The sequence below is a fragment of the Penicillium odoratum genome (genome assembly GCF_028828045.1).
Source record: "Penicillium odoratum strain IBT 22623 chromosome Unknown utg000002l_segment0_segment0, whole genome shotgun sequence".
Lineage (NCBI taxonomy): Eukaryota > Fungi > Ascomycota > Eurotiomycetes > Eurotiales > Aspergillaceae > Penicillium > Penicillium odoratum.
Window position 1 is genome coordinate 2,009,264 of NW_026643144.1, and position 24,524 is coordinate 2,033,787.

The window sequence follows — 24,524 nt, forward strand, 5'->3', positions numbered from 1 at the left end:
TGCACTTCCCCACCCCTTGCAGAATGCAGGCCTTGCAAAGCATGGAAATGAAGGAATACCGTACACTATCCAGATCGGGAATTGTGGATCCCCGCATGTAAGCCATGTAAGCGTCACATGCCAAGGTAATATCCAAGGTAAATCCCAAGCCGGTTTTGAGAAACACCACTGGATTTGTTGATATAGTACGGGTTGGAATAGTATCTAACCTCCGTTCAGTACAAGATGCAACCTCCTAGCGCTATTGTTGTAGGTGAGTAAACCCGATATTGTCCGCGAATCTTGTCAAACATTCACTCACATATTCTAGGAGCTGGGGCCGGTGGAATCGCTACGGCTGCTCGCCTAGCAAAAGCCGGATATAAAGTCACAGTTGTTGAAAAGAATGGCTTCGTTGGAGGTCGATGCTCTATCATTCGTCATGAGGAATATGTATGTTATGATGCTTTCCTTTCCAATTGTGTGTGATTCTGACCATACACAGCGATTCGACCAAGGTCCGTCACTATTACTGATGCCAGAGGTATTCTATCGGACATTTGACGATCTGGGCACATCCCTCGAGGATGAGGGTTTACGTTTGCTGAAATGTGAACCCAACTATCGTATTTGGTTCTCGGACCATGACTACTTCGAAGCGTCAACGGACATTTGCAAAATGAAGCCGCAAATAGAGCGCTACGAGGGGAAGGATGGCATGCAGCATTTCTTCCGATTTCTAAGAGAGTCGGGTCGGCATTATGATCTTTCCATGAAGCACGTTCTATCACAGGATTTCCCTAACCTGTTGGCCATGCTGCGCCCGAAACTGCTTTTGTCGCTCCCTTTCCTGCATCCATTTGAAAGTATGTGGAGCCGTATAAAGCGGCACTTCACCTCAGATAAACTTCGACGTGCTTTCACCTTTGCTAGCATGTATCTTGGCATGAACCCCTTCGAAGCTCCTGGGACATATTCTCTGCTTCAGTACACCGAGTTGGCCCATGGAATTCTTTATCCTGAAGGAGGATTTGTAAAGGTCAGTATTTACTACCCGAATATTCCCCCATCTCCTAAATGCTAATCTATCCCTGCAGGTGCTCGAAGCTTTGGCCAATGTCGGTAATCGACTGGGTGTCGAGTACCGCTTAAATACGGAAGTCGCATCGATCATCTATTCATCACAGAACAAAATCCAAGGCATACGGCTGAAAACGGACGAGGAGCTTTTTGCAGATCTGGTTGTCATCAATTCAGACCTTGTCTATTCCTACAACAATCTTTTACCCCCCGACTCTTATTCTCGAAGCTTGACGAAGCGTGCAGCATCTTGCAGTAGCATCTCATTTTTCTGGTCTTTTGACAGAATAATCCCAGAGTTGCAAGTGCATAATGTTTTCCTAGCAGAGGAATACAAAGAGAGCTTCGATGCTATATTCCACCGGCACCAGCTACCCGATGAGCCATCTTTCTATGTCAATGTTCCAAGCCGGATCGATCCAACCGCAGCGCCTGAAGGGAAAGATGCAGTCGTGGTACTAGTGCCTGTCGGCCACCTTGTGGATGATCCATCAAACCCTCAAGACTGGGATCGGTTGATAAGTCATGCTCGTGAGGTCGTGCTGAAGACAATTGAATCTCGAACAGGAGCCTCTCAGTTGCGTGACTCCTTGATTCATGAATCGATTGAAACGCCTATGAGCTGGAAGACGAAGTTCAACCTTGACCGCGGCGCGATTCTTGGTCTTTCTCATTCGTTTTTCAACGTCCTCAGCTTCAGACCCCATATTAGACATTCTAAGATCCAAGGCCTGTACTTTGTGGGTGCAAGTACACATCCTGGGGCAGGGGTTCCAGTGGCGCTTTCTAGTGCCAAGGTTGTCGCCGAGAATATAATATCGGATTATTCGAAGACAAGAAGACCGTTGGGATTCGAAGCTTCAACTATGCTTCTGCTCTTATTACTATTGTTCGCCACAGGGCTATATCATATCATTTCATGATAAAAGGATCTGTCATGGAGACGACCGCGTTATTATTAGCATGCATTTCTGGATTGAAACTCATCAATTATGCATTTCATAACTTCAAGTAATAATGTCTCAAAGAAAAACAGTCCGGAAGCCTTTTTAACAGCGGAACGAAATGTGTCTTATGCATGTGGTGAGCCACTTGTACCTCGCGGCGACCTTGCAGTTCTAGTTCCCATAGGAGACAGTCCATTGGATCCTCCCCGAACGTCTTGACGCTCTTTATCAGAAACAAAAGACCCGTCCTTGTTGGGCGACAAATACCTAAACATAAGATAGGTCCCTCCCCAAACGCCGCCAATGCTGACAGCTGCTGGATAAAATCTCCTGCGTCATCAACTTTTAGCCCTATTTTGTGTGGATGGTATGAAATAGCAGAAATTGATATACCTTAGCTGCATTTTCTTTCGAACGAGATAGACCTCTTTCGAATACTTGGAGCAGGAGGTTTAGTGGCTTTGTAAAACTTCTGTGGATTTTCTCTGGTTCGTAATCCGCCAGATAAAGTCAAATTCGCAAAGTTTTCTTTTTTCTAGAAAATTGCTGAGGAGCTGTAGGTTATATGCCATAGATCCATTACGTCACTGATATTAGAGTTGTGATACTTTCTATCCGTCCTATGGGAGATCACTGTTGGAACATGGTACTTATATATCTTGTATTTTCGAGCAATAACCACAAAGAGGTCATTTGTAGGTCACTTATCTGTAGGCTTGAATGAGATGTACTATAGGGTTGATGTCATCATTACGACTTTTGGTCTATTTTTGAATTTCTTAGCTGACGAATAGAGAGCACAAAATGGGAAGGGGGAGGAAGCCTCTTAGGCAGGTTCATAACTGAGGGCTGGAAAATCGGTTCATCTGTCATCCTTTTCCAATCATTAAGATATGCGATGTATCCCTGTCGATTGCCTTTGTGGCTGTGAATTTATCAAGTTTGAAGAAGGAATAAAAGAATAGGTGAGGAAAGACCTCATGAGGGTTTTTATCCAAGGCTTAGGGTTTCATTCACTACCTAGGTATCTGGCCGTTAATTGAATATAAATTATAAATTGGTTTGGGGAGATAGGCCTCTTCTATGTTATGTCAATTACCCAGGCTGGATCATCACTATCTAGATTCACTACCCGCTTAGCAGATCCGCCGGCCATGTTTATAACTAGATGTTAGGAAAGATATAGAATGGACACCTGCCACTCCCCTTATTTTTGGCCTACTGGTCTTATTCTACTACTCTGCTTTATGAGTGTGTTATTGTTGTTGTTGTGGGTTTTCCTAAGTGGATCTACCAGCACATTCTGACTGTGCTTGCCTACTTCGAGTGTTCAACTCTTCAACATGCAGTTAATTCACAAATTACTTGGTTTCATATATTTGAAAATTAATTTCATTTCTTGAATAACTGTCATGTTCGTTCGATTTTATCTTTTAATCCACTATATAACCTACTGTACTTTGTCCTGATCATGTTATAGTAGGCCTGAGTTTGAACGCTTCATTCTATCAAATCTTGCTCCTGTATAATCTTCAGATTGACACTGAACTTCAAAAGCAATTATACAGGCTCATATATTGATTTCCCAGTTACTTAGTAGCTATTTTGAAATTTCATTGCTTTAAACGTATCCTTCCGCGTGTCCAGATAGGCAGTAAGAAATCTAAACTTATTAGTATCATTGACCTCAAGGCATGCCTGTGATTCTGGCTGCATTTCCAGGCGACAAGAACATTGAAAACATAGCAGAAACTCTGTAGGCATTTCTTACTAGATCTGATCACCAATGGGGTGTCGGAGCACTAGACGGTATATGTATATTATTAACCTTGAGAACTTACTTAACTCCCTGCAGATTGACTTTCCACTAAAGAAAATCATCCACCCACCATCCGCACCTTCCTTCCCAACTCACCTTTCCATCCATTCAAGATGGCCACCCCAAGCGCCTGGTTTCGCCGGCCGCAAATGCTCCAACATCTTGATTCTGCACCGGGAAATTCCATTACAATCGGTATAACAAGGTGGAAAACAGTCAAGTTAATCAAAGACCATGATAGTCAGATGGAAAAGGACACTGTTTGAAAGGATACCCCATCTTACGCGTCAATCAAGCTATCATGCGAGAATTCTGATGACCCAAGTGTGAAGGCTATGATGCGTGTCTATGCACAGATACCATACAACCATACTGAATATGAAGACTCTGCAAGTCGTGCTGCGCAAGTTATGTCATTTAGGCCTCTGGAGCGCCGTGCATACGAAATTCTCAGTGAGAATCCGTAGTCATCACAGTTTACACCCAAACCTCTTTCATATTGCTAAATAAGGCAGCCTAGCATTGGGCTTGTCCCCGGCGTATTTCTCACCTTCATTGTGTGGCAAGTTGTCCCTGGACTGCGGCTAGGGGACGAATCGTCAATTGCGACTGGCTTCTGGAAAATCATCGAGGACAGAAAGGACCGCGATTTGATTCGAGATCTCTTTCAGCGGACCTATAAGTGAGTATTTTATTGAAAATTGATCCTTGCTAACCACAGCACGTTTAGAAAACTCCTTAAGGTCGGTGTTCTCCACAAGCTGCTTGGCCCAAGTAAACTGGTCTGGGTGGGGATAGTACGACCCTGTAAGTATATCCTTTCTATCTTTCTTTTACGTTTTTATGAACTGACTCATCTTGAGCTTTGGGGTTGGATTTCGCGAGTGGATCCGCGCTAAGCCAATTCTCTGGAATGAAGCCACACTGGTTGCATTTGACCCCGTCAAGGTTCCAAAAGATAAATATCCCTTGGGTGATGAGTGGGATCATGATACTTCGGGCTGGGAGTTCTAGTATCTGGATGGGAAATATTTCTAGAATGGCTAATTTCCTCTCACCGACCTAATGAAGTGTGTCGCTAATTATTACTATTCTTTTTCATATGGCCACTTGTTCAGCCGAACGATTGCCTTGATAACCTTGCATTTCAGGCGCTGGAGCCTGGCGATTGTATTTATTGTGAGCGCCATTCTCAAGTCACACTGATGGCATGTCGTCATACTTTAAACGAGGCCTATTTTCGAGGGTTTCCTTCCTTCCTAGACATAATACTTTGTTAGTATAGTAGCCTTGGTCAAAAGACAGGACGAGAGGGATTGCACGTCACTCTCTAGAGCTACTAAAAAAATCGAGACAAGCATCAAAAGCCAATTCAGACCAAAGAGGTATGTGGAAATCGAACATTTTTGTGCAAGATATAATTCAAATAAAAGTGATGCTCAGTACATACGACCATAGGGTGTGGAGAACAGGGCTTCCCGTCCGCTCAGCCGTACTTAAGCCACACGCCGGTTAGTTAGTAGTATGGTGGGTGACCACATGCGAATCCTGACTGTTGTATGTTTTTGTTTTGTTTTATTTTTGTGGGAAGTTGCCCCCACTGTAAAAATGAATAGAACAAGTTAAAAAAGTCGCAAGCGCTTTAGCTGGATTGATCAAGCCAAAAGACATCTTTGCATACTTGAGAAGCAAAAGTCTTTGTTCCTCAAGAGATAGGTAGATTCAACACTTTACCATGGAGCATCTATGCAGTCAATTGACTGATCATGGTCTTATCAAAGCCATTCTTACCCCAACCAAAGGAATTCTCAATTTAATCATGACTTAGATCAAATACCAATGCCAGAATTTGTATTGGGTCTTCCTTGCGCTCGGGGACACATAATCCCGTTTCGTCTCTGGATCGCGCGATTAGCCCTTGAGTCTTCACATATTTTAAAGAACTCACGAGCTGCAAATCGAGAATTGCAAATTTCTCCCGGGCATACTTCATGTTTGTATCATTCGCTCCGAATACTCTTGGCCAAGATACAGAAACATCTTGAAACAAACAAGTGCCTCGGGGTACTGGTACAATCTAAGTAGCTCTGTCCAATTCCTAGAGCCGACCATGGCCCTAGCTGCCTGTCAAAGTGAGGACTAGACCCTCTCAGTCGACACCAGCGAGAATGAAGTCTGATGGCTCTGCGTGACAGTCCTTATTTTAGTCGAAGAGAAAGTCGTTGTCGAAGCCAATAGTGAGTCCATTGACAGCACTGAGTTCTTTGAAGATTGTGCACCATCCCAGGAGCTTGTTCTTTTAAATATGAAATAAGCTTATATTCAATGATACTCATAGCAAATATATGTGAAATGACCAGTCATAGGTAGTTTCAATACCTAGTTTTAATCGCAATAGGCCAGCAAAAATGTTGAAATGCCGTCTTATTATGGCGCAATATCAACCTTTGTGGGTACAGGCGTGGGGCGCTTACGTTGGCGATCCTCTTACCCCTCGTCCCGAGGTCGCTCTTTAGTTGATATAATAAAGTGAAGAATCTAATATTTTGTTTCTGTACATCAATCGACTCATTCCAGTTTATATTAACGCAAGTGGGTATCTGCAGTATGAAGAACCTCACCGCCGATGACCGATTCCAGCTAGCAGGAGATTACTCTGCACCGAAAGGACTCTATGAGTACACCAAAGTCTGCCCTTCACTGGTCGAGTCAAAAGTAATGTGAAATCTCTTGTGGCGGGTGAGTGGACAGAAGTCATGCTCGACTATGAAGTTGGCGCTTCTGGACTAGCAGATGGGGCTTGGATCAAGGGTACTTTCAAATTTTACTCGGTTAGTTATCATTAGTATAATTGATATTTCTAAAGAAGACAGCTTAACCTGACCAAAGGATTGTTAGGACTGGGCGCTGTTTCAGACATCAGACCGTACAAAAGACAACTATGTCAGCGCGGAGTATATTCCGAACACCCTTTTCCCCGATCAGACCCCAGCGACAGTACAGTCACTGGGGATCCGATTCGACCAAAAGGGCCACGAGCGACCCTTTCAAAAGGCTGTTATTGTGGATGTTCAAGACGGTTACATGAATCCTGGTGATCGGATTGTCATTCGCCTGGGAGACCGTCGCTATGGGGCAAGAGGAACGCGAGCTCAAACCTTTGTAGAAAAGGACTTCCGTTGGAGATTTTATATTGATCCTGTCGGGACTTCGTGAGTATTTATCGATTTAGTTTTGCACAAGCATGAGAAACTGACTTTCGTAACAGTCGTTTCGCGCCAATTCAACCCGACATCTCTTGGGACATCTTGGCTGGTCCTATCCATCGCATTCAAACTGTTTCTCCTAGAGTCCTGCAACCTTCTGTTCCATTTCCAGTTCACTCGCACGCCGAGGATATCTGGGGAAATGTGACCAGCGACCTTGGAGATTTGTCCTTTGAGTTGAAAATTTCAGACAAACACTTAAAGGTCGTGAGGGCACGTGAAGTTTCTCTCTCAAGCCACGGCTGGACCAACGCGATATTTTCCAACCTGAGCATAGAATCCGACGGGGATTACACGGTTGATGTGACCTTGAAAGCTCAGGATACCAATATCATTGCATCTCAAAGAACCCTGATTACAGTATGCTCTGACCTCTCAGTCCCAAAGGCCCTCTTCGGTGACTTACACGTCCACTCCGACGACACTGTGGGAACCGAGTCATCCATATATAACTTCTCATATGGCCGGGAAATTGCTGCGCTTGATGTTCTTGGATACACTGCCAATGACTTCCAAATCACAAAAGACCGCTGGGACGGGACAACGGAGTTGATAAAATCACTCAACAAGCCTGGCGAGTTCGTCATCTTCCCTGGTAACGAGTGGTGCGGAAACTCCGCAGCAGGAGGAGATCACAATGTTGTCTTTCTCGCTGATCCAGCAATAAATCCACCCGAGTTCCCGTTCGATCGCCATGGTAATGTTGCCCGCTCATTTGAATGGTCTGAGCATGGCCCCAAAGATCTTGTCCCTGGAGCTTGGCCACTGGATGAGGTTTACTGCATCTACGCCAGGGAAGCAGAGAACCATCTCCTTATCCCTCATGTTGGCGGTCGTCGCTGTAATTTGGCATGGAATCATCCTCGACTAGAGCGCCTTGTCGAAATTGGCAGTGCATGGGGCCAGTTTGAGTGGCTACTGCGTGATGCCGTCCGTAGGGGTTGGAGACTCGGAGTCTGCGCCAATTCCGATGAGCATCGCGGTCGATGTGGCGGTGGTGTTCCCGGAACTGCAGTATTCGGTACTCGAGGAGGTCTCACGGGGATTCTGGCTTCGAGACTCGAGCGTCAAGATGTGGCCGATGCTTTACGAGCCCGTCGCACTTTCGCAACTACTGGTCAGCGATTAGTAGGGCTGGTGAAAACTGCCGATGGGTCTGCCATGCAGGGCGACGAGATCAAAATCTCAAATCAAGAAACGCTAGAGCTGGATTACCATTTCCTTGGTGAGAAGGGGTTCTCCTCTATCGAGGCTTTTGATGCATCCGGTTTAATCTGGCGAAGACACTTTTGGTCGGAGTCTGACGTGCCTGCTACAATCTTGCGGGTAACTTGGGGTGGAGCGAGATTGTATGACCGGTACCGTGAAGCTGTCTGGAATGGAACTATTACTGTTTCGGGAAGTGTTGTGCAGGATGTTGTGCCGTTCGGAGGTCTCGAGGACAACACAGAAGACTTTGCTCGGGAAAGAGGAGGAAATTCAGTGGAATTTTCGAGCAAGACAAGTGGTGACATCGACGGGGTCAATGTTGTTTTGCAAGGCGAGAGCTTCCCGCGAACGATACGCGTGGCAGGCTCACTGGGGGGATATGTCAAGGTTGGAGACGCATTAGCCGAGAACCCTCACAAAGCCCAACCTACATTTGAGCTCGAGACATCTTGGGAGGAGGTCAAACGTCCAGATGGAAAGCTGGTAGATATTCTTGGTGGTGCGGAGCTATTTATCCGTGTTGAAGCAATCCCAAGCGTGGAGCTACCACGAAGGATACAGGGAAGAGCGTTGTTCAATGGTCAAGAAATAGAGTCACGCTCGATATATTTTGTTGGTCGAGAGTGGAGTGGAGAGAAAGTTATCACAAGTCCGATTTTCATAGACTATATTTGAGTGGCTTTGCACCTGGTGCCCAGACGGCAAAACCGCGATAAACATTCAAGAATATGATACGATCTGGTCATTCGCAATTAATTAACTAGAAAGTGATTATTGAATTCCATTTTTGAAAGTAAACACTGCAAATACTGCAAGGTTATCCAAACGAGCACGGTTGCAAGAAATCATTCATCGACATCCCGTGGCTCATGCACCTTCCAGTACTGCTTGTATTCCTCCTGTGTCTGACCTGGGACATCATCATAGTGAGTAAGAGGAGCCAAGGGGATACCCAGCTGCTCAAACTTATCCAAACGCTGTTTCGTTCTTTCCCGACTCTTGTTGATACTATAGACCTTGATGCGATGAGCCGAGGACGTGACATGCAGACCCCAATTCCACGCCGCTCGGACATTAAGGGGCTGCGTGTTGAGGGAGTTGTCCCAGCACCGACATACAATCTCAATCCATCCTTCAACATCACAAGGTAAGTCGAATTCCCAGGTACGCCAGGTCCATTTTCCCTTCTTTGATAGGTTCTCCGGTGGCACGTCGTACCAGGTGAAACCACCATCTGCTGACAGTTCGACTCGTTCGGGCCATCGACCACCGCCAGAGTATGCCCAGCCTTTGCATCGGATCCTTCCTGTGTGGAGGACTGCTTGTTTTGTGAAGGGGGACATGATTGCTGAACTGACAGGCATTTCCTGGATTTGGATGCCGTCTGTGGGTCGCAGGTTGTACTTTCCGACCTGTTGGTTGAAGTAAAGGTACTCTTTGGACTGGACTGGTGCGATAGACGGGTTCTCAATCGCCTTGATGCGGTAGAGCCATTTGACGCTTCGGGCTCCAATGTATCCCAGTACTACTACACGCAATGGATACCCGTGGATCTTTGGCAGAGGTTCACCGTTCATCTCCCATGCCAGGATGACTTCGTTGGCCTTGACCTTGGACCATGGGACACTGACAACATAGTTGCCCACCTCTAGATCTTTGAAGTAGGTCTCAGCACCGTAGAGTTCGAGGTGTTTAGCTGGCTTAACGAGACCCCCACAATCCTTAATCAGCTTCTTCAAGCTGATACCGTGGTAGCGTGCTGTACCTATAGCTCCCTCAGCCCATGGTGCTTGGGGAACCTCATCTCCCTGACCGCCGTACAGGGTAATTTGCTCAATACGACGGGTTCCCGAGCACTGGATTGTCACCGTCTTCTCAATGCGTGGGAATTTGCTCTCGTTCAGGAGATCTTTGAATTTATAGGTCTTGGGATTGTTCACCAACCCATCGAGCGAAAGTTCCCACTTGTCTTTGTCGATTACCGGGATGCCGCCATGGTTCCGAACAAAGTGCAGAGGATTGGGTGTTATTGCCTTCGAGGTGACCAGCCGCTTGGGGGGCTCCCCATTGTAAGGGAATTGCAGAAGATGCAGCATATCCGGATGCTTCTCACGGAGAACACATCTCCAAGAATCGTCTGCTGTAGTGGCGAGTTCACCTCCGATAGCAGCATGCCAATCCTTGAAGTCATTACCCGGAAGGACTGGGTTGGTGTCTGGAATTGGACCGAAATTGAAATCAGGACATGGAGCGAATGTCTGCGAAGTGAGGATCTTGTGTGCTTTGGCCTTTTTCTCAGGATAGTTTTCCCACTCAATGTATCTTCAGTATAATTCATCATTAGCTTCTTCCTATTATTATGAAATCATGGATAATAAATGGGGCAACAGTACCCTTTCCAACCTACACGTTCGCGGGCGAATAACTTGGTACGATTCCCCACCGATGCGATGGCCTCTTGATCTTTAGTCACTTTTGCCTCCTTTGGAGGATAAATGTGGACGGTGTCGCTTCCAGTTTGATCAAGGATGGGCAGCTTGTGGCCTGCCATGCCTTGTTCAATCTTCCACTCATCTGGACGATTGGTAGTGTCCAACGACGCTGGCAGCTCCATTGCCATTGTGAATAGATATCAAAGTGCACTCCAAAATAATATTGAGGGGTAGGTAATTTTAGTGCTATTGGATTCAGAAGTTGAGCAGGAAATTGGATGGAAAATCCCGCGCGGAAGCTTCTTTATATTTAGGTCATCCTTCAGTGTTGGAATAATTGTTGGAGTGGGAATTTCCAACAAGCAGGTCCCCCTTGCGGCCGCTAACAGTTCTTCCCCGGATAGAGAACATACATCTCATCCAATTAACTTCATACCGTGGCGCTGGCATTTGAATTACGTCACGACTCATAAGCACTATCGTAAAACCCAATTACTTCAAATGTTGAAACCCATTTTATTGGCTATCGATAAGACGCCCTGCAAGATAATGGGAACTGTCAAAAGGACGAAAAATAAACAGGAGTTTTTGTCGACGAGCAATTCGAGGAGCCATTCCCAGCAAACATACTACATTAGCTAGCTGCAGCTTCGTGCTGGAGGGGCGTCGAAGGGTGGGGTCACATCCCTTGCGTTGACTGATCGGTGAAAACCTTGAGACCGATACGAACTCATTCCACTGGAAACTCTGCGGCGGCAAAGCAAGCTCTGCTTTAGATTGAGAGTAATTGATTATCAAAATACGAGATTCCATATTGGGTATGGGTGTCAGGTGACCTCTGTTTACACCAGTGCTTGTTTGTCTAGGTTCTCTATGCTCTTGCCCCCACGCTTTTCCTCCGAATAAGGATCTTGCTGCCTCATTCTGTTTCAGCTTTTTTCTGACCGATGGGAGCGTATCAGAGAGACTCACCGCCGGCAAGAATGTGGCACAGCGTTGACATCCGATTGGGGTAAGGAATGCATGATGCACCTATGCGCTGGCTTTGCGCTCAGACCTCACAAGGTGGAGGCATTCACGTCAGGTATCTCGAAATTTTTGAAACCCAACGAGCTATCCGAATTTCCAGGCTAGGAAGAAGGCGTCTACACCAACTGAGATAGTCAATTGTGCATCCTCGAGAAGAGAACCATGGCAGTCACATAGCCTGACCAGGCTACTTCTATAGACATCTCGGCGTCACTGATCGTTCAACGAATAGATCAAGCCTTTTTCTGACTTACTTATGGAAAAAAGTTTCGTCAGAATGATTGTACCCGGATCAGCGTCACAGAACGGTAGGATCTGCGGTCTTTGTCCTGCATGCCCGACTCAGAGTTATACGTATCGCCACAGGCCCGCCTTTTGACTTCGCCGGAAATTCTTTATCTTTCATCTCTCATGTTTCGGGGCGTTAAAAGATTCGTCTAATGGGCGGAGAACCCACCGTACGGAAAGATATTGTACAGCTCATACAAGATATCGTTTAGCTGTGGCTAGCCGGACTACGCGAACTATGCATAACTACAAACGAAATCTCTCTACGCAAGCTTGACCAAATGGGAGAAGCGAGCTTGAAAGGCGTGAATCTAAGCCAGAATACTCTAGATATACCCAAATTCCAGATCATGACCCGGCAGAGTGTTAAATTCAGCAATCAGGGGTCACGGGAATTATGGACAAATCCACAATCCTGAGATTGTACACTCTGTGCAGTCGGAGTTACTTTGTGCAGTCGGAGTTCACAATCAACAACACCCAAGTGAATTCGTGCCGTCCCGCAGTGATCTAGAGAAGAAGTCAATGCTTCCTTCAGCATTATCAGGGGGCGTACTTACGAGATCTAGTCTGTCTTTGGACCAGCACAGCCCTCCTCATGTCCTCATTTCTTCATCGGAATGGAGAGCCATCTTCCATGGATATTCTTTGACTATGATACCTTTGAAGCCAGTTTCGTTAGTCAAGACACCGTAGATCCAGCGAACGCCCTCACACATTGCCAGAAGATCCAGGTCATTAGCAAAGAAGTTCAGGTTAATATTTGGCTACACTAAGGGATTAGAAAGGTTTAGGGTGACTCGCCTTGCGATACGGGCTGTAGAAGATCGACATCGACTATCATATAGTTACCTGCTTCGGAAATCAGGCAGTGCCACTAGACGGCAGTGCTTAAAATACCGATAAAATCGAGCCCAAAGTGAGGATCACCCGCAGAGTTAACGAGATCAAGACCTCCGTTGGTAGCCTTCACCTCATCATAGGACAGAAGATTCTCTAGACGTTCATCAATGAGAGTGAAATCTACCAGTCAATGGAAATTCTCAGCCTCACATCATCGGGCCTACCCAATAGCCGCTAAGAACAGGATGGGTTTCAATGGAGCTGTACCACGCAGCGAAGACTCACCTCGGCTCGACCATCAGTTTTCAAGGGTAAGCTTGAACAACTATCGGCCGAACAAATGCTATGATGTAAGTTTCAACAGTAAGCCATGATGAATTGCAATGAGTTGAATGGGGTCTCAGTAGAGGTTCCGTAATTGAAATTCGACTCATACACAGGAGTGATGCAATCGACTGAATTCAATACATCGAAAGTAAAGATCCTTTGGATAATGGAATCGAGCTCAAGGTCTATTGACAGTCAACATGATTTATTGGACTGAGCATCTATGAATGATATATCTTTTGACCAGCACCTACCACACGAGATGAATATTTTCGGTCCAAAAAGTGGAAGCTACCCACCGGCAGAGACTCGGGGTCAAGAAGAGCCAAGTACTCGGCCGAGTGATTAGTCTCGAATCTTCAGACTTTGAGAGATCTATTTTTAGAATATTAGTCCTTCAAGTTATTCTGGTTACTTTCTTAACAGCACCTTCTAACATAAGTGGTTGAGTAAGAGGAAACGAGGAAAACCTTTCCTCTAGTATATTATATTGGAGCTTGCTCGTTCTGATCAAAGCCTCCTCTTTTAGTTTGCCTGCATAGCATGTATGACCTCATTCTTCATTGTAGTGGACGCTGTGAAGAACTTGCTGTCAGAACTCCCAAAGGTTGTTCACTTCTAATGCCCAGTCACTATGCGAAACTGAAGGTAAGGGAAACTCGGACCAAAGCGGTACGAGAATGTAATTCGTATGTTTATTGAGGAAGATATATGCAACGTCGAACTGGAGCAGAAACGTTGAGCTCCATTTATAATACGTGATGCAAAGATTTATCAACACATTGCGCAAGTGATGACCTTGCAATAGGAGAACAAGAAAAATTGAGCGTGTGAAGCCTGGTGAGGCAAGGCAAGCTATTCTGAGAATCTCTACCATTGAGATTTCATGTGCACTGACTCAAGCTAGTAAGGTGGTGGCTGCTATGTGAAATTGGGGCGGGTATAAATCGGCCTGACGCGGCACAATCGCCAGCCGGAGCCCATACTCTGGAATTACACATTCTCCCAAAACCAATAACCACTTTTCTAACGTAAGTGGTATTCTCAGCCACTAGCATACGCATCACTGACTTGGGACCATATCAGGACATGAACAAGTCGACTGTAAGGAATATTGAGGACATCGGTACCAAGAAGGGATCAGCACCCATACAGCTTTCCACGAAACTCAAAACTCGCTGGAAAAGGTTCAAGAAAGAATGGGGGCCGTTATTACCAGCTAAAGAGCATTGGGACGACGAGTACAACTTTCCAAGCGCAAGATCGACTGGACAGGGGATTGAAAACAAAGCTTTATCCAAGTAAGAAAAACGGTGGGATATCACCCAGCAGCTGCTGACTCGACTGATTCCAGGAATCATTAAACGAGGTCTTGAACAAATACCACGCAGAAAATGAACTTGTATTCTCAAAAGTCAATAATAGTTAGACCCTTATTCCGGGATGCTTAGCAGTCCAAGGTATCTAGCAAGAGCAGAGTAGGTTCATCTCCCTCTCGGCCGACAGATTCCGAGCGTTATACACCGCCCCACGAGTCCCGTCCTGAGTTACGAATCTATGACCTGCGGTCGTCATTAGTAACTACGGTTGATATCCAGTCACTTGAAAAACTGTGACGTCAAAAGTATCTCAATTTGCCGGCCCACTACGAACATAATGACCAGGGGGAACTTGATAGTAGCTAGCTCTGATATCTTTCTCGCGTAGCGTTTCCCTATAAATACCGATCCCTTGCCTTCCAGTCTCAACTACAACAAGTTAGTCTAATCTCACCACCCTGAGAGCTTCTTTTTCACCGAAAGATTTCCCAAAGCGTTCTTCAGTACAGTCGCGTCAAATATGTCCGACCCGAACAACCCCAACATCAAGCTGAGAACCACCCCTCAGTGGTCGCTTTATCGGCGTGATGCCTTCTGGAACTCAAACTTTGGCCAGTACCCGATCTTCAATACTGGTATGAAGCGTCTCTGCATTTATTTTTATTATGATGACCTAATGTGTTGCCCTTGGCAATGGTGGAACAGATCCAGCTGAGATTGAAAAACTCGCAAAGGAGAAGTTGTCTCAAGGAGGTTGGTCAGTGTTACTCTGTTTCTCAGCTACACTTTGCCATAAATGTTGCCAAGGTTCTTAACAGGATATTTCTAGGTATTACTCCTCGTGCAATGCAGGTCTCTCCTGGACCCATTTGGCAAATCGCCAGGCATTTTACCGTCACCGTATCATACCGCGAACTCTAGTTGACACAAATACCCGGGACACGGCCACGGAGATTTTCGGCCACAAAGTGTCGGCTCCTATCGGTTTTGCTCCCATTGGCATTAACCGCATCTATCATCCAACTGGTGAGCTCTCTGTTGCAAAGATTGCTGAAGAATTGAATTTGGCCTATTGCCTTTCTTCTGCCGGCAGCTACAGTATCGAGGATGTTGGAAAGGCCAACGAAAAAGGACCTCGCTTCTTCCAGCTGTATCAAAGTCATGATGACGAGCAGACAATTTCCATGCTACAGCGTGCTTGGGACTCTGGTTTTGATGCTTGTATGCTGACCACCGATACCTGGTCTCTTGGATGGCGCCACAATGACATTTTCACCGGAAATTATGCATTTTATCATGAACATGGAGCAGGCGATCTTGGTCTACAAGACCCTGTCTTCCAAAGGCGCCTGAAAGAGGCCGGTATCGATCCCAAGACACACCCTAAAGAGGCGGGTGCCAAGTGGATCGACGAGAACATCTGGCATGGCCGTGCTCATACCTGGGAGAAGGTCCAGTGGACGATGGCCCAGTGGAAGAGAATCAGTGGTGGTCGGCCATTCTGCCTGAAGGGTATCCAGAGCGTCGAATCTGCGAAGAAATGCGTTGAAATGTACGTCGCTGATCACTACGGACTATTTCTGAAGTATGTTAACCGGTAGATTAGTGGTATCGATGGCATCGTTGTCACAAACCACGCTGGTCGACAAGTTGATGGCGCTATCGCTAGCCTTGATGCACTGGAGAAGATTGTCGACGCTGTCGGAGATAGCATCTACGTATGTTTTCGGGAGACCCAGATGCCTGACCTGAATTTCAATCTAAAATCAAGAACTAATCACTAATTACAGATCATGTTCGATTCTGGAGTCCGTAGCGCTGCCGATGCTTTCAAGGCCCTTGCGTTAGGAGCCAAATTCGTGTTTCTGGGACGCCTTTGGGTATGGGGACTTAGCATTGCAGGTGAGCATGGCGTGCGACATGTGATGAAAAGCTTCCTTGCGGAATTCGATATTCTGATGGAGGAAGCCGGCTTTCAGACGATCGACCAGATCGATCGTTCAGCTATCGATAGTCTACCCAACTCTTCCAGCCTGATCGCCGAGCGATCCCGGCTCTAGACCTTGATATCTTAGAAGCCATCATTCAATTTTTGTAATACTTGCGGTATTCTTTGCTTCTAGGTAGATCCTGTCATCAAGTATTTCAAGGATTGACAAAGAATACCATATACTGCAATATGATGCTCATCATCCTTGACAGTTACCATGTCAAGATAGTCGATAACAGCTTATTCACAGTCTCTTTCTGGCAACGGAACATTGCAGAATGCTATTCTTCGCGGCAAATTGTTAGTACTATTATATCGGCATATGGCCGGAATGTTGATTACTATGGACGGCGAGAACGGCGGTTACTAAAACTGAATTTCTGGTGGTTAGCCGCCAAAACACGTTATTAGTGGCCTTCGAATACCCACAGATTTCCTACTGGGGGACACCGCGGCCACGCTGCTCCTTAAATAATCCGTATTGGAGAATAATTCAGTTCGGGGAAGTCTTGGTTCGGCGGAGATGGCTCCACGTACCCTCTAAATAACTCTTAGACACCGTTGACTGATCAGGAACGTATGTATCCATGGCAAGTACTCGACCAAACAAAGTTTTATACAGCCTAACCAGTCAGCCTCCAGGGCTCCAGGGCTCAAGTATACCTACCCTTTGAAAGTACTTTGTAGTGTCAAGTGCATCTGTGCATCTACTCCTGTACATACCCCTTTAGCTAAAGTAGACTATGAACGTATTTCCAACGTATCCATATATGTAAAATTTTGCAGTAAAAAAGCAAATTTTGAAAGGTTGATATTGTAGGGTGCCAATGAATTCGGAGCCATGGGTATGTTCCTGCATCGGCGTTAGTGAGTACAAGAGTAATTTGGGCGGTACATAGAGCATTTGCCGACTTGGCGACCTTTGAAAATCTAAAGATAATTGGCTCTGTAGAGAAGGGATCTAAGGGAATCAATGGCGCGTTGTAATTGAACACAGCATAATGAAACAAAGAGCCCAACAAAAGAAAATAACGACTTCCCAGACAATGAAACAATAACAACGCACTCGTTCTTAAGTGCAGAGCAAGCTTGAGATCAAAGCTAGACCAGGGATCTGAAGAAGAGCTTTTTAAACAGCAGCCTCGGACTTTGGGGGCCACTTGACGCGCTTCTGAGCACGAACATACAAGTTGTTGGGGCGAATAAGCTGGAACATCGGATCATATTCGATGGGTCCATCACCCTCACGAACAAACTTATAGTTGTAGATCAGCTTTGGTAGGAAGACCTTGATCTCCTGGAGCGCAAAGTTGAACCCGATACACATTCGTGGACCAGCAGCAAATGGTAAGTAGGAAGCCTTGTGTCGGTTCTTGACCTCCGGAGTATCCCAACGGTCAGGGTCGAACTTGTGAGGATTGTCCCACAGTTCCGGGTTGTTATGAATGTGGTGGAGAGCAGGAATAATAACCGCATCCTTCGGGAGTCTGTAGCCACCTGGAAGGATAAGGTCGGTCTTTGCGGTCCGCCCAGGTTGGAAAGATGGGTTGTGTCTGCGTTGCATTTCCTTGATATACTTATCATGGAAGACCAACCTCTCAGTGAAATCGGCAGTGATCTCTGTCTCATCGTTGAAATCGTTATCAATCAGCTCCTGGAGAAGTCTCTCCTGCATGCCTGGGTAGGTGACCAGGCCGTAGATAAGCCATGAAAGTAGGGAACTCGTCGTTGTGAAACCGGCACCAGTCGCAACGGCAAGAGCCCAGACAAGGCTTTCCTTCGGCAATTTCTCACCCTTGTTATCAGTAGCACGAATGGCATAGTCTAGATTAAAGTATTGTTAAATTATATTATCAGCAACGGTGACTGAAAATACTAACCAACCATATTTGATGCTTTCAATGCAGCATCTTGTAAAGGCAGATCGTCTACACCACCTCTAGCAGCATTCTGGATAGACTGTTCGATCATACCCTCGATACGGCTTTTGACTTGTTTGAGGCGGGCAGGGTCACCAAATGGCAGACTACTGTACCAGTTACCCTTGGAAGTTACCTTCTTATTCAAAGAAAGCAATTCAGCAATCAGGTGGACCATTTCGTGAAGAGGTGCGTCAGGCGAAGTAAAGTGCTCAAAGTCCAAGCCAAGAGTGAGTTTGCCCACGGCCTGAGCACCGAGCTTGAGCATATACTGATAGACATTCCAAGCTTCGCCCTGCTCATCTAGCCTATCGAATACTTTGCAGGCATCTTCGACTGTCTTTTGCATGGTAGGTGCGTAATGGCGAACGGCCTTAGGACCCAGTGCAGGGGGCAAAAATTTATGAGCCACTCTCCACTCAGGTGTATCGGTATCACCCAAGAAGACCCCGGCATTGGGAGTCTTCAGGGCATAAAGAGGATGGGCTTTGTTGATTTCTTTGGTGAAAAAGTCGGATTCGGCGAAGGCAATTGCGGCGATGTTTGGATCATTCGTGTGGTAGGTCACGCGCCCCATGTTATTAGTTTGTATAACGGGACCGAGTCGCTCAAAAAGTCGCTGGTGATTGCCTAGGTGATCAGGGTATATCTCCAAATAGTTTCCCAGGACAGGTAAACCCTTTGGACCTGGGGGATCACGGACGGCATGGCCATCGATGGTGATCGCTACACATCCCTGAGCACAAATGACGTCTTGTACTTCGACGATTTCCACATCTTCGAACTGAAAGGCAATTCCTATTGCAGTGTCAGAGATTTTGATTCGAAGTGTATAATGATGAATGCCGGTGTTACCTACCATTTGGCTCAACGATGGCGAAGTGCGCGGCAATCAAGTGCTTTAGTCCGTCGAGGTCGGTATTCGTCTCGATTTCAATCTCTTTTGCGGACGTGACATGATCACCAAGGAGATAAAACTTCTGTACAGGCATGATGTCTTAAAAGTGTTGATAAAAAAAAAACAATCGAGTGTCCGGCTCGGGGAAATGTCAGATTGCATGATTTCTGGTTTAAATATAGGCCTATGGTTGACTACATTTCCGACAAATTCAGCAGCGATTAAATCCGACGAGCGAGGCTGTGAGAACTTTCCATTGACTCGGCACAGAACTACCCTTTTTATCTCGGCATATGTCGAGTCGGTGGGCAGATAGCTCGGTTTATGTAAACAGCTCGGTTTACGGATATAGCGGCAAGATACTCCAACTACACTTCAAGGTCCTTCGGTTAGAATTGAAAATTTTGGCTTCCTCGGTAAATATCTATCACTGACGCCCTTCTCGGTAAGCGTTTCATCATACCTCGCTCTAGCCGTCGTGGTTCACTCTATATGCGCATCTCTCAACGGAAGACACCGTGCGGGATATGCCCATCCGAGCCACGGCGAGATGTGATTACATATATTAAGTGGTCGTGTGTTCTACCCACCTTTTTTGGGTTGTCTCAAACGACAATTTATCCTCCACGATCTTTGATTTCCTTAGCGGGGGTTTTCCAATTCGAAGAATCCTTTGTTGCTACCGCCTGCCCCGAAGGGAGAGGGTATTTGCTATCTTGTGAAAAATAATATCCCTTTTCTCCAACGGGATATTAAGCCTCACAGATGGCCACCGACTCGGTTTTTAATGTGGCTGATGTCGCCGCCCACAACACCAGAACTGACTTGTGGGTCATAATTCACGGGAAAGGTGATATCCCAGTCACTAAGTCAGTTGGAAAGTTGTCATTAACAAGATATTTTAGTCTATGACCTTACGAAGTACGTGCGAGATCACCCTGGCGGAGCGGATGTCTTGTACGATGTTGCTGGACTCGATGCGACCGAGGCATACGACGAAGTTGGCCATTCAGAGGATGCCGATGAGATCTTGGAGACATTTTTGATTGGCACAGTCAAGGATGTCCAGGAGATCAAACCAGCCAAGAGGGTTGTTCGCTTAGTCCAGCAAAATACCCCAACAAAGGAGACCTCATTGGAAGCGAGTTCTTCTGCTGGCACAGTTACCTTGGTTCTGGGCGCGCTTGCTGGTGGCGTAGCGCTTTACTTTACGTACCGGCATCATCCAAAGCTACAAGATCTGTTTCCAAAACTTGCTCTGCCATCTGCGCCATCAATACGGTCTACGTCGACTCTTACATTGCCACAGAGAGGGTTCTCTCTCGGATTTGCTGCTGCTACCTCCATGTGTGCCACCATTGGTGCGGCTTTTGCAGCCAAGCTTTCGAAAATCATACAAATCGAGTCTGGATTCACCAAATATCCTTCTCGAGTGAAGATTCAACCACTTGTGAAGGCGGATCCTGGGCTTGCCCGGGGTTTCCTGCAGCCTAAGGAATACCAGGCGCTTCCCCTCGTCAAGAAAGAGCAGCTTTCGCCGAGCGTCTTCCGCTTTGTATATCAGCTGCCCAACGAACGAGACGTTATTGGTATTCCAATTGGCCAGCATTGCGCTATCAGAGCAAGTATTGATGGAAAAGATGTCGCCCGGTCATATACCCCCGTTTCCAATAATACAGACCTAGGCAGGCTGGAGCTGGTTATCAAGTGCTATTCAGACGGCGCCCTGACTGGAAAGTACCTCGCTAACCTGAAGGTCGGCGATAAGACTCTATTCCGCGGTCCCAAGGGTGCAATGAAGTACAAGAGAGGTCTTTGCAAAAACATCGGAATGGTTGCTGGCGGCACCGGAATTACACCTATGTACCAGCTTATTCGCGCTATTTGCGAAGACGAAAATGACACAACGGAAGTTAGCTTGATTCTCGCCAACCGCACAGAAGAAGATATTCTTCTCCGAATGGAACTCGAAGCCTTCGCTAGGAAGTATCCCAAGAACTTCAAGCTCTGGTATATGCTCGACCATCCTCCGCAGAAATGGGCATATGGCAAGGGTTTCGTCACCAAAGCTGTCATGGCTGACAGGCTCCCAGCCCCTTCTCCTGACACCCAAATCATGCTATGCGGGCCTCCTGGAATGGTCAAGGCTGCTCAGACTGCTTTGATATCCATGGGCTTCCAGGCCCCCGGATCTGTTGCCAAAATGACAGATCAAATATTCCTCTTCTAGACCATTTCTGTTTCTTTCCATCGTGTGCTTCTACTGTTGTTCCATTTACTTTGCCACTTTTGTACTTATATTTTGCTTTTAGAAATAGATTTTTTATATATTGTTTTCTGTAGCTCAATGGAGAGGCTTCCCTTTGACTCGAATGAATATCATCTACTAAATCTCTCAAGATCTTAGTTTCAATAATTTATTATTGTATCTGGTTGCTTGTAAATTTTTAAGAATGCTTCCTGACAACCGCTACGCGCACTCTTTACTTGGGATATGAGTAAGCATGAGACTACTATTATTATTGTCATCTAAGGCTCGGTAGCACTTCAAGGCCGCTTGCACAGTTGGTTCTTGCACATGTGCCCTAGGTTGGAGTGTAAGTAGAGTTCCCCCAATCACAAGGATAATGATAATATAAATTGGTGATCTTAAAGTAGAGTCCGCTACTTAATCTATCAGTCCTCGGCATTTCAGTCTCGACTCCTAACCTAGTAGTCTATTCGGCCCAAGCATATGGCGTTGCTTTGGGTGCGGCCGTACTAGACAGGCCTTGATCGATGATGGACTGGCACGCTGAATACATTTAGGACGGCTTAGATCTTGGGATATGATGAAGAATAATTGCAGATATATTTCGTAGGAGGAATCAGCGAGGTCTTAGACGGGGGTTTGGCGTCGTGACATGAGATACTATCATACTCTCCTCTACATTGACGTAAGCTTGTGAGCAGGGTCTATGCAGTATCACGTCGTGACATGTCTATATTCTTAAGGCAATTCTATAGTAACAGTAGGGGTCAAAGATAACCGAAATCCTTATCACAAAGTCAAAAATGCAAGGCTTGTAGCAAGTCTATTGAAACGCGACGCGTCTATAGGAGGAGGGTCATTCCAGTGAAAGCCCGTGTCTCATCAGAATAGATGACCTTCTTCCTCTTGCCTTCCAGATCGCACTGGTAAATGCTGCCACCCAGATCAGTCATATAAATGTGACCGTTCTTAGTATCGAGCTTCAGTCCAATTGCCTCGTGAAGATGCTTGGTGAGAATCTCATGCTTCTGCGGGCAAGTATTCATCAGAAGGCCCGATTCCGTCAATTGACATCGGTTCAAAGTGTTACCGAAGGGAAGCTCGCCGCGGTCAGTCCAGTAAAGCTGTAGGGTATCTTCGTTCACTTCAAGGTCAATTGGCTCCGGGAGATCCGCTAAAAGACACTTGATATCATCTCTTGTCTTAGCAGACTGACCTTCTGGCATCTCAATATTGGCAGCAAAAATACGGCCCTTGCCTCCCTTGGAAACCCCCTTCTGAGTCCAGAAGAATTTGCCCAGCTTAGGGGACACAGTGACTCCAACACACCACTTAGAATGATCGGGGGCTTTATGAGACATATCGGATGAACGGTTGTCGATTAGCAGTTCCAAGGAGGAACCATCGTAGTTGCATCGGAAAACGCGGAGACCTTCGCGGTCGCAGAAATAAAGCTTCTTGTGTTCCGCCACAACAACAAGTTGCTTGGGGGTGTTGACCGCACCCGAAGGAATAATTTGGCGAATGTCTGTCCCATCAGTCTTGGCGGAGTAGACGGAGCCATCATCCTCCCCTGGAATGCCCATAGTGGTCCAGAACATCCGATCACTCTCATAGTCGACATCAATACCGTCCGGATAATGCTGGTGGGAAACCAGAACCTGCTTAAGTTGACCATCCAAAGTGATTTCAAGAATTTGGCCTGGCTTGGAATCGAGAGCATTGGAAGCGAGGCCAATGTCCAGGACAACAATACGGGGTCCACTAGGCGTGACTGTGGTATTGATAGGAGGGTAAAGTCCGCCATTAGAACTCTTGGTGCCCAGCTTGTCTTTATCCAGATAGTTCTTCTTCAAGAAATCGACAGTGTGAACAGAGGACAGGCCACGCTCTTGGATGTAATGCCCCTCAATAAAGGCAACGGTGTCAAGGCCCACGTCTAGACACGTAGGTTTTAGTATACCTCACATTAAGAAATTTGGAGCTGTACTTACTATCCATCATCTTGCAGGGGAGGGTGCGACCCTTGATGAACATCTCCTCCCACATGGCGTCAATTTCCGCGGGAGCAGAAACTCCCTCTGACATAATAGTCAAAGCCTCGCGCTTCACGGCAGCCCAAAGACGGTTAAAGATGAAGCCGGTGGACTCTTTCCTGGCAACATATGGTATAGTCGCGCCCTCTTTAGTGCGTTCAACCAAGAAGGGAAAAATCTGCGGATTCGTCAAGCCACAGGTCATAAGTTCAACAATCATACAGGTCGGGGGCATATAATAATGCATGTTCAGAACCTGAGCCTTTCTAGCTGCAGAGACCTTCTCGAGCATTTCAGAAGACTTGTAGGAGGATGAGTTGGTTGCCAAGATACAGTCAGCAGGGGAAAGTGCGTCAAGCTCAGCAAATGTATCGATCTTCAACTGGATTTTCTCTGGGACAGCTTCGATAACGAGCCAAGCATTTTGTACGGCAGACCTGATGTCTTCAAAGGTCTCTGCTTTGCCAGGAACAATTCCGGTTTTTTCGGCGTACGAGGCAACATTTTCCTCCACATAGGCAGCACAGTCGACACGTTGTTGGAGGCTGGGGTCTCGAACTCGTACATTATATCCAGCAGAGGCCCAGATGCATGCTGGAAACAGCTATTAGTCTTGCACTTCAAAGTGCTCGGTTAGGAATGGGGGTTGGAATACCAATTCTGCGACCAAGCACACCAGCACCAAGGATGGCAACAGGCCGGTTGGCGTAATCAGCGGGTGTTTGCCAAGAGACAGTCATTTCGTGGAAAAAGAAGGGACTTCGGATTGTTCCAATATTTAAGATGATTGGATGTCTGGTAATTTGATTGATTTGCTGATGGGGTGCTCATCAAATGATTAACATATGCCCAACTTATATACAAGTGCTCCATTTCGCCTCTGGCTCCGACA

The 24,524-nt window shown here is 46.3% G+C and overlaps 8 protein-coding genes across 8 annotated transcripts; 5 read left to right on the plus strand and 3 right to left on the minus strand.

The window, feature by feature from the left end:
- Nucleotides 1-225: 225 nt before the first annotated feature.
- Nucleotides 226-1,982, plus strand: N7520_002751 (phytoene desaturase family protein; the record flags this gene model as incomplete). The annotated part of the gene is made up of 3 exons (XM_057136686.1): nt 226-253; nt 522-1,018; nt 1,077-1,982. 3 exons carry the CDS (start codon nt 226-228, stop codon nt 1,980-1,982), a joined length of 1,431 nt encoding a protein of 476 aa, XP_056999372.1.
- Nucleotides 1,983-4,203: 2,221 nt separating this feature from the next.
- Nucleotides 4,204-4,839, plus strand: N7520_002752 (uncharacterized protein; the record flags this gene model as incomplete). Its single annotated transcript, XM_057136687.1, has 3 exons — nt 4,204-4,278; nt 4,341-4,507; nt 4,689-4,839. The coding sequence occupies 3 exons, from the start codon at nt 4,204-4,206 to the stop codon at nt 4,837-4,839; spliced, it is 393 nt and encodes a 130-aa protein (XP_056999373.1).
- Nucleotides 4,840-6,581: 1,742 nt separating this feature from the next.
- N7520_002753 (uncharacterized protein) lies at nt 6,582-8,975 on the plus strand (the record flags this gene model as incomplete). The annotated part of the gene is made up of 3 exons (XM_057136688.1): nt 6,582-6,656; nt 6,724-7,037; nt 7,094-8,975. The coding sequence occupies 3 exons, from the start codon at nt 6,582-6,584 to the stop codon at nt 8,973-8,975; spliced, it is 2,271 nt and encodes a 756-aa protein (XP_056999374.1).
- A 170-nt stretch (nt 8,976-9,145) lies between these two features.
- N7520_002754 (sulfite oxidase) lies at nt 9,146-10,920 on the minus strand (the record flags this gene model as incomplete). Its single annotated transcript, XM_057136689.1, has 2 exons — nt 9,146-10,622; nt 10,694-10,920. 2 exons carry the CDS (start codon nt 10,918-10,920, stop codon nt 9,146-9,148), a joined length of 1,704 nt encoding a protein of 567 aa, XP_056999375.1.
- A 4,138-nt stretch (nt 10,921-15,058) lies between these two features.
- On the plus strand, nt 15,059-16,598 carry N7520_002755 (uncharacterized protein; the record flags this gene model as incomplete). Its single annotated transcript, XM_057136690.1, has 5 exons — nt 15,059-15,173; nt 15,244-15,295; nt 15,368-16,090; nt 16,145-16,256; nt 16,329-16,598. The coding sequence occupies 5 exons, from the start codon at nt 15,059-15,061 to the stop codon at nt 16,596-16,598; spliced, it is 1,272 nt and encodes a 423-aa protein (XP_056999376.1).
- Nucleotides 16,599-17,657: 1,059 nt separating this feature from the next.
- On the minus strand, nt 17,658-19,439 carry N7520_002756 (cytochrome P450; the record flags this gene model as incomplete). The annotated part of the gene is made up of 3 exons (XM_057136691.1): nt 17,658-18,352; nt 18,409-19,245; nt 19,307-19,439. The coding sequence occupies 3 exons, from the start codon at nt 19,437-19,439 to the stop codon at nt 17,658-17,660; spliced, it is 1,665 nt and encodes a 554-aa protein (XP_056999377.1).
- Nucleotides 19,440-20,110: 671 nt separating this feature from the next.
- On the plus strand, nt 20,111-21,575 carry N7520_002757 (uncharacterized protein; the record flags this gene model as incomplete). The annotated part of the gene is made up of 2 exons (XM_057136692.1): nt 20,111-20,195; nt 20,251-21,575. The coding sequence occupies 2 exons, from the start codon at nt 20,111-20,113 to the stop codon at nt 21,573-21,575; spliced, it is 1,410 nt and encodes a 469-aa protein (XP_056999378.1).
- An 863-nt stretch (nt 21,576-22,438) lies between these two features.
- On the minus strand, nt 22,439-24,372 carry N7520_002758 (uncharacterized protein; the record flags this gene model as incomplete). The annotated part of the gene is made up of 3 exons (XM_057136693.1): nt 22,439-23,535; nt 23,591-24,226; nt 24,288-24,372. The coding sequence occupies 3 exons, from the start codon at nt 24,370-24,372 to the stop codon at nt 22,439-22,441; spliced, it is 1,818 nt and encodes a 605-aa protein (XP_056999379.1).
- Between the last annotated feature and the right edge of the window lie 152 nt (nt 24,373-24,524).